This window comes from Trichechus manatus, unplaced genomic scaffold (genome assembly GCF_000243295.1).
Source record: "Trichechus manatus latirostris isolate Lorelei unplaced genomic scaffold, TriManLat1.0 scaffold00134, whole genome shotgun sequence".
Classification (NCBI taxonomy): domain Eukaryota; kingdom Metazoa; phylum Chordata; class Mammalia; order Sirenia; family Trichechidae; genus Trichechus; species Trichechus manatus.
The window spans coordinates 1,151,609-1,160,685 of NW_004444070.1; the positions used below are offsets into that span (position 1 = coordinate 1,151,609).

Below are 9,077 nucleotides of genomic sequence, written 5' to 3' on the forward strand. Positions count from 1 at the left end.
AAGCACTTGCCCTGTGGCAGGATGTCAAAATGTACTCGATTCCTGTATTTTTCCGTTGCTCTCCTGCTCAGAGCATTACAGGTAAGCAGAATAGGTGGAGGGTGCAACGTTCATGCACACCTGGCCCAAACAAAGTGGCCAGTGTGGATCGTGGGCTTACTGATATCCCCAGCACCATGAGACAGGCTTCTTAGAAGGTCTTTGTAGAGACAAAAAGCATGGGAAACTTTGGGTGAGAAAGGCAAAATCACAGAGCAGCTGCAGAGCCTTGTCATGGGGAAATTGTTTTAAGAAAAACAGCAACTCCAAAAACCGTAAAGGAAGTAGAGACACATTTTGGGGGAAAAATGTGTGTGTGCGTGCGCACCTGTAAAAAATTTCTGCAAAAAAAAAACAAAAAAGGAATAAATTCTAATGGCAAATGGTGCGCTGGGTAATTTTTTGACACCTATTACAGATAAAGCGTTATTAAACCTAATTGGTACTAATGATGAGTATATTATTATTATTTCTGTTGTGTTGTCATTAGTTGCCATTGAGTTGGGCCCCAACTTGTGGTGACCCCATGCACAACGGGATCAGGCCTTTGGGATCCATAAGGTTTTCCTTGGGTGATTTTTAGAAGTAGATCACCAGGCCTTTCTTCCTAGTCTGTCTTAGTCTGGAAGCTCCACTGAAATCTGTTCAGCATCATATTAACACACAGGCCTCCACTGACAGACGAGTGGTGGCTGCGCGTGAGGTGCACTGGCCGGGAATTGAACCTGGGTCTTCTGCATGGGAAGGCAAGGATTCTGCCACTGAACCACCACTGCCCCCTCATATTATCATTATTATAATCGATAAGGAAATGGTAAACAGTCTAGAATAGAAATGGGGAAAGGTACAGAGAGTTCACTGTAAAGAAAATACAAATAGACAACAAAAGAAATTGAAGCAAACATTCCATACCATTGCCCACCCTTCATATTAGCAAACGTTGCAAGATTGCTGGCATCTGCGGAGAAACCATCAGGAGCTCCGCTCCCCACCTTCATGCATAAGATCAACTCAGCTGGTCTAGGGCAAGCGTTATGCTAAGAGCTGGGAGCTGGTCTAGGGCAAGCGTTACTTGTGAGAGCTGGCAGATTTTAAGTCTAGGTTGGGTCCCTCCACCCCCAGTAACAGTAATAATGTCAAATAACAACAACAAAACAACATCTTCAGTAACAACGGACTTTTTTCCTGATATCGAACCATGTGCAAAACATTTTGCTGAATAGTTTGCGTGGATTATCTTTTTAATCTTCCCAACAATCCTATGACAAACCCTCTTCGCTAATAAAAAAGTCATTATAATCGTGATAATCTTTCATGCTTGCACGCTATTGCCCCCGATGTTTCTGTACAAGCACAGAGCTTTTCATTGTATGATTAGTGGAAAATTGTGCTTAAAATGAAATCGCCCTGATTGAGATAGTGCGTTGATACTAATTCCCGATAAAATGTGAGCAGTTCAAGACTGTAGCTATTGATTGCCTTCGCCTTCTGATAGGTGTGTGAGCTAGCGTTTTGGTGGGGGTTTGATAGGCTGGGGAGCGTTGGGATTCGGTGCGGGAGAGAAGGTGCCTTCAGGAGATTGCGGTTGGCGTTTGGAAAGTGAGGGGGCTGAGCGAGAGTCTTTGCTGGGCTCATCATTGTTTTGAGGTTTGGCTATTTTCCCTACAGCGAAGGGTGGGCTGACAGCTAACAAGATGTGCCTTGCACAGGACTTCTCACATCTCTCCTCTTTTCTTTTTCAACCTCTGACATTTACTAAATAATAAATTTTAATTCCAGAGAGAACTCCAAATGCCCTGTAACCTGCTTTCTATCCACTTTTTCATCTCCTGTCCTCTGCTCCAGCCCAGCAAACTGCTCTGCTCTCTCGTCAGTGTACAGCGTTCAGGACTGCCCGGGCCCTGTTGGTGCTTTCCTTCCGAGATGATAAAGCCGGACTTCCCTTCAATGCCCAGTGCAAACATCACCCCTCTGTTTAACTGCGGTTCATCCAGTGTTCTGTTCACAATCACTGGCTTCCTGGCTATGATATTTTACTAGGCTTCTGTGACTTAGTTTTCTTACCTGTAAAATGGGTAAATGGGGCAGTGGTGTTCAGGGGTATAGAATTCTTGCCTTCCATGTGGGAAACCTGGGTTCAATTCCTGAACAATGTGCCTCATGGGCAGTCACCACCCCTCTGTCAGTGAAGGGTTGCATGTTGCTAGGATGCTGGATAGACTAAGTTCAGTGGAGCTTCCATACTAAGACAGACTAGGAAGAAGGCCCTGGTGATCTACTTCAAAAAAATCAGCCGGGGAGATCCTTATGGATCACAGGGGTCTGATTTGTTGTGCTTGGGTCACCATGAGTCTGGGGCCGACTTGACGCCAGCTAACAACAACAACAGAATGGGTCATTCTACGAGATGGTAATGTGGGGTGAATAAGTCACATGCCAAGGCAGGTGCTTGTCGCAGACAGCTGATCACTAGTATAATAATGATATAATAATCTCTAATAATAAAAACCAAAGGCGTATTATCTCATTTGTGATGTTTTGTCAACCATGAATTGGGGGCAGGTGGCAGGTGCCACCTCGACTTTTCCAGCCCCAGTCACCCTCGGGTGGCCTTTGGTGGGTGCCATCTCCCAGATATCTGGCAGCTGCGTTGGTTGCTCGTGTGAAGACAGCGTCCAAGAGGAAACACGAAGTCTGGTCCCCGGGGCTACACTCCAGTTGAGGAGCTAGGGCTGAGCCTGACGAAAAGGTGTCTTCCCGCAGGAGGGCGGAGCAGTGAAGGAAGGGCTGCTAAGCGCCCCTTATCTCCTTCAGGACAGAAGAGACTGAAGTTGTCAAGTCTAGGCTTTAAGCTGGAGGTCTGACTCCCAAGCTCAGCCGTTTGTCCCTGTGTGTCGGTTGAGGTCAAGGACCTCCAGGATGCCCGACTTGTAAATTCACCAAAACTGCTCACTGTGGAAGAAGTTCTGTGTGCCTTCGCTGGCGGGTTGACATCCCATTGCTTCACGCACCGTGAGAGTCGGCATGGATGTCTCCCCTTTAGAGGCAGCTTGGGATCTTTGTTGTTTTCTGTGTGTTTGCTAATATCATGAAGTCAACGGCGGAATAGCATTCACGTTAAAATCAATGTTTCTCTTTTAACCCTATCAGGGCTTGCCAGATTGGCTTTCTGTTAGCAGAGATAGTTAAAAATCATGCTCATGTGCACACAGACATACGTTGTGTGTGTGTGTGTGTGTGTGTGTGTGTGTTTTCAATTAGCAAACGATTTCCTGAGTCAATGTTTCTGTCTTTGTTTTTTGCAGAACAACGGCCCCCTGGTCTGGTGCCAGAGTCACAAGCAGTGTTCTAAGGTAGGTTCCTATGTCTGTGTCAATATTTTCCAAAACGTCTTTGTTTTGAGATAGGAGAGAGTCACAGGAAGTTGTAAAGATGGTGCAGAGAAGTCCCCTGTACTTCAACCCAGTTCCCACCGATGGTTCCATCTGACGGAATTACAGAACCATGTCAAAATCATAAAGTTGTCATTGGTGCGATGTGTGCGTTAATAGTTCTGTGCCGTTTTATTGTATGTCTAGATTCCTGTAACCAACAACCCAATATTTCTATAAACTGCCTATTTTTCTGTTTCTTTTGTACTTTTTAAATCCTTTTTTGGAAGGAAAACTGCCTTTTGGTTAGACCAGAAGATTGAATGCAGTCTACTTGCATTAACTTCATTTGCAGTTTTGGCTGGTTTGTAGGAATTGCTGGTAAATCGTTTGGTTCTCTAATTAAATAGTTGAGGAGCCCTGGTGATGCAGTAGTTAAGGGCTTGGCTGCTAATCAGTAGGTCAGCCATTCGAACCCACCAGCCACTCCTCGGGAGAAAAGACCTGGCGATCTGCTTCTGTAAAGATTACAGCCTAGAAAACCCTATGCGGCAGTTCTGCTCTGTCCTATAGGATCTCTATGAGCCCAAATGGACTTGACGGTACACCGAGGCAACAAGAAAAATTAAATAGTTTGCTTTTTGAGTATTCCTTGCTGCAAAAACTTTTTGTAAACTTGTCATTTTACTCGTTTATATAATATATATGAGGTAGTACTTTAGCTTTAGTTGAGAAATAGGTTTCATATTCAGATTACATACATAAATTAATAAAATTTACAAAGCTCGGTAAAATACTGAAACAACTTTTGGTATCATAATGGTGTTTAATGAGATTTATTTCACGGACATTACTAATAGGCCTAAAAGTACAGTATTCCCTCATTTTATAACAAGAATTTTATCTGAGGAATTCGTAGTATTATTGAAATTGGACATTTATGAAGAGCATCATTATTTTAAAAGGTCTTTCAAACACGTTATGTCAAAGTAAATAACTGTAGACTAATACTCTTAAGCAGAAAACTCCATTAGAATGATGCATTCCTGCAATCATGCCCACATTATATCATTTAATATACAGGGGTGTTATTAAAAATAGAGCAGAATTCTTATGGGAATTTGAAGTAATTTGGTGCAGACCAGCTTTGCTTACCTCCTGATCTGGGGCAGAATGAAATGTCTGTCTGACTATCCTTCTATCTGATTTTTTACATAATAGTATATAAGCATTTTTGCTGATAAGACAGTGGTATCTATTACATTAATTGTTTCTCAACTGGGGTTTTGTGTGACTTGTTCATAAAATCATTGCAGGCAAAGCTCTTTGTTTATATTAAAAAAAAAATGCCATGAGGCCAACTGAATTTCATAAGTAGTACTTTTGATCAGTTGCGTATTAGTTGGGTATTACATGGATGATACTTCGTTGTATTAGCCAAATGGTTAAGCGCTTGTCTACTAATCAAAAGCTTGGTGGTTCGAATCCACCCAAAGGCACCTTGGAAGAAAGCAATCTGCTTCTGAAAGGTCACAGCTTTAAAAACCCTATGGAGCATAGTTCTACTCTGACACACATGGGGTTGCCACGAGTTAGAATCAACTCAACGGTAACTGGTTTGGGTTTTTTTGGTTTCTCCTTTTCTTGTCAAGAAACGAATTCTTTTTATAGACTTAAAAGCAATTTGAACAGAAGAGGCTCATTTGAACTATTTTTTTAACATCCTAATGAAAGAAAATTACACCTCTAGGGATTACGGAGTCTTAAACCATATTTTGTAAGTGAATGATCAAGGTTGACATGAGAGACGTTGAATTTCACAAGAAAAGAAATCGATTCCTTTTACCTGAAAGCAAGAAGGAATCAATACATCACAGCTCACTCCAAAAACCACTTTAGAGTATATTGGTAAGCAAACATAATTGTAAGCGTTGTCTTTAGTCTGAGCTCTTGAGAATGAATCTTACATGTTAAGCGAAGTTTACCTCCTTTGAGTGTTACCACAGCTGGATATGTTGAGACAACTATAGTTTGCATTTCTTTTGAGCGTCATGAAGCACAATGTACGCTTTTCCCCTCTTAATCCTTAGATTAGCAAGGCTAATGGTAAGAGATGGTAACTCCATTTTACAGACGGGGAGATTTGGGCACATACATATTTGATCTACCACCCGCCTGTCAGTTCGTTCTACTGTGGTGGCTTGTGTGTTGCTGTGATGCTGGAAGCTATACCACTGGTATTTCAAATACCAGCAGAGGGGACAGGTTTCAACAGAGCTTCCAGACTAAGACAGACTAGGAAAAAGGCCTGGCAATCTACTTCTGAAAATTAGCCAATGATTGAAAACCCTACGGGTCGAAACAGAACATTTTCTGATTCACTTGCTTTGGACATGTCATCAGGAAGGATCAATCGCTGGAGTTCTACTGCATAACACATGGGGTCGCCATGAGTTGGAATTAACTCGACGGCACCCAACAACAACAATTATTTAGTTACTACTAAAATTGAGGTCACTGAGTCAGAATCTACATGATGGCACACAACAACAACAAAATTGAAGTACTAAAAATAAATTATTCTAAGGGCACCTTTTTTTTTTCTAGTAGAGATCTATCTATACTTAAAAGGTTTGCCCTTAATCATCCTAGACTGAAATTTAGCTCAGGTATCAATTTTTGCAAATAGTTTTGTTTTTGCTCTTACTTTTTGACTTGCTGAGCAAATCACCAGCTGCTTCTTACTTCATCCCTTTTACAAAATCCATGCGATCTCCTTTATGAGTCCCTGATACTGTGAGGACGGCCCATGACCACCTTCTTCCCTTCCATCACCTGCAAGAGTACTCGTGCTTTGTTAGGACCTGTCTCTGCTTTTCTCTTTGCTGGCCTCACATCTCTTTCCTCATTCAAATTCTTTTCCCTTTCTGCTGTTTCTCTGTACTCATTCCATCCATTGGTTAATGTCCACTTGGCCACACCCCTTTCAGCTTCTGCTCACTATCTTGAGGCTCATGTTTCCTGTCTCATAACCTATTTGATACTCATTTGAATGGAAATGTTCGACTAAGAAAGAGAGACATAATGGAGTGAGACAGCCACATATGCATGTTGTTGGGTTGTTGTCAGCTGCCATCAAGTTGGCTCCAACTCCTGGCAAATCTACGTATAACAGAACATAACATTGCCCCGTCCTATACCATCTGCATGATCACTGGTCACGGTACAATGTTCGGTTCTGATTCATAGGGACCTTACCAACCACTTGCTGTCAAGTCAACTCCGACTCATGGCGACCCCATGTGTGTCAGAGTAGAACTGTGCTCCATAGGGTTTTCAATGGCTGATTTTTCAGAAGTAGATCTCCATGCCTTTCTTCCAAGGTGCCTCTGCATGGACTTGAACCTCCAACCTTTCCGTTATCAGCATAGAGCATTAACTGTTTGTACCACCGAGGGGCTCCATATGGACCTTAGGACTGGGGGAAGAGTGAGATGGCTGGTGGGGAGGGAACACGGGTGACACAGGGCAGTGGGATTACTGTGGAGGCAGGATGAAGAGAGGTGCTAAAGCTAGAAGGACAGCACATATTCCAGTGCCACTTTTTCATTGTATAGTTGAGGAATCTGGGGCCCGAAGCAATGATAAAACATGCCCAAGGCAGCCTACCTTGGAGGAAGGGCTTATTGTTGGACTTGCTGTTTCCGTTGCACGTAATTGCAGTGAAGACCAGCTTAGGAATGATTTTGGAGCATTTGACAGTAGATTTGATTCAATGGTAAGATACCCTGGTATTTAGTCACAGAGTAGAAGTCAGGATATGTTCATGAACCGTTTGGTGATGTTAAGAGTACCTCTTTCTCTTAGCTGCTTCTCTTTTCCAAATACCATTCCATTAAACCCAGTGTTGTGTGCCAAAGGGCAGCAGACGATTTCTCTAGAGAGCCAGATAGTAAATATTTTCAGCTTTGCATCCCATAACGTCTCTATGGCAACTACTAAAATCTACTATTGTAGGGCAAAGGCAACCATAGACAATATGTAAATGAATGCGTGTGACTGTGTGCCAGTAAAGCTTTATTTATGGACACCGAAATTTGAATTTCATAAAATTTTCACATGCCACAGTTTTATTTCTTTATTTTTTTTCACTTTTTTTTATTGTTATAGTTTAGATGAAGTTTACATTTCAAGTTAGTCTCTCATACAGAAAAGTATACATACATTGTTATGTGACCCTAATTGCTCTCCCCATAGTGTGACAGCACACTCCTCCTTTCCACCCTGGTTCCCCATGTCCTTTCAACCAGCTCCTAACCCGCTCTGCCTTCCCATCTCACCTCCAGACAGAGGCACACTCCTCACGAGTATCACTTTATGTCCCACAATCCAGTCCAATCCCTGTCTGAAGAGTTGGCCTCGAAAATCATTTTAGTTCTGGGCTGATAGAGAATCTGGGGGCCACGCTTTCTGGGGTACCTCCAGTCTCAGTCAGACCATTAAGTCTGGTCTTCTTACTAGAATTTGAGTTCTGCACCCCACCTTTCTCCTGCTCAAGCTGGGACTCTGTGTTGTGTTCCCTGTCAGGGCGGTCATTGGTGGTAGCCGGGCACCATCTAGTTCTTCTGGTCTCAGGCTGATGAAGTCTCTGGTTTATGTGGCCCTTTCTGTCTCTTGGGCTAATGCTTTCCTTGTATCTTTGGTGTTCTTCATTCTCTTTTACTCCAGGTGGTTGGGACCAACTGATGCATGTTAGATGGCCACTTGCAAGCTTTTAAGATCCCAGATGCCACTCACCAAAGTAGGATGCAGAACATTTTCTTAATAAGCTTTGTTATGTCAATTGACCTAGATGTCCCAACGTGTTTGATTGTATTCAGGAAACTTCTTAGCTTTGGTTTAGTCCTGTTGTTCTGACTTCCCCTGTAGTGCATGCTGTCCCTCCCTTCACCTAAGATAATACTTGTCTACTATCTAGTTAGTGAATAACCCTCACCCTCCCTCCCCACCCTTGTAACCATCAAAGAACGTTGTCTTCTGTGTTTGAACCTTTTCTTGAGTTCTTATAATAGTGGTCTTACACAGTACTTGTCCTTCTGTGACTGACTAATGCCCTCCAGATTCCTCCATGTTATACGATGTTTCACGGCTTCATCATTGTTCTTTATCGCTGCATAGTATTCCATTGTGTGGATATACCATAATTTGTTTATCCATTTGTCCGTTGATGGGCACCTAGGTTGTTTCCATCTTTTTGCTATTGGGAACAGTGCTGCAATGAACATGGGTGTCCATATATCTATTCGTGTGACAGCTCTTATTTCTCTAGGATATATTCCAAGGAGTAGGATAGCTGGATTGTATGGTACTTCTATTTCTAGCTTTTTAAGGAAGTGCCAAATCGATTTGCAAGGTGGTTTTACCATTTTACATTCCCACCAACAGTATATCAGTGTTCCAGTCTCTCTGCAACCTCTCCAGCATTTATTATTTTCTGTTTTTTGGATTAATTCTAGCCTTGTTGGGGTGAGATGATATCTCATTGTAGTTTTGATCTGCATTTCTCTAACAGCTAATGATCGTGAGCATTTCTTCATGTGTCTGTTAGCTACCTGAATGTCTTCTTTGGCGAAGTGCCTGTTCATATCCTTTGCCCATTTTTTAATT

General features: G+C 42.5%; 1 protein-coding gene across 1 annotated transcript in view; it reads left to right on the forward strand.

The window, feature by feature from the left end:
- Positions 1-9,077, forward strand: part of ANOS1 (anosmin 1) — a 194,642-nt gene that overhangs the window by 33,834 nt on the left and 151,731 nt on the right. Inside the window, exon 2 of the mRNA XM_004385193.1 lies at positions 3,345-3,392. Coding sequence (XP_004385250.1) covers positions 3,345-3,392 — 48 coding nt within the window. The remainder of the gene's footprint in view (positions 1-3,344; positions 3,393-9,077) is intronic.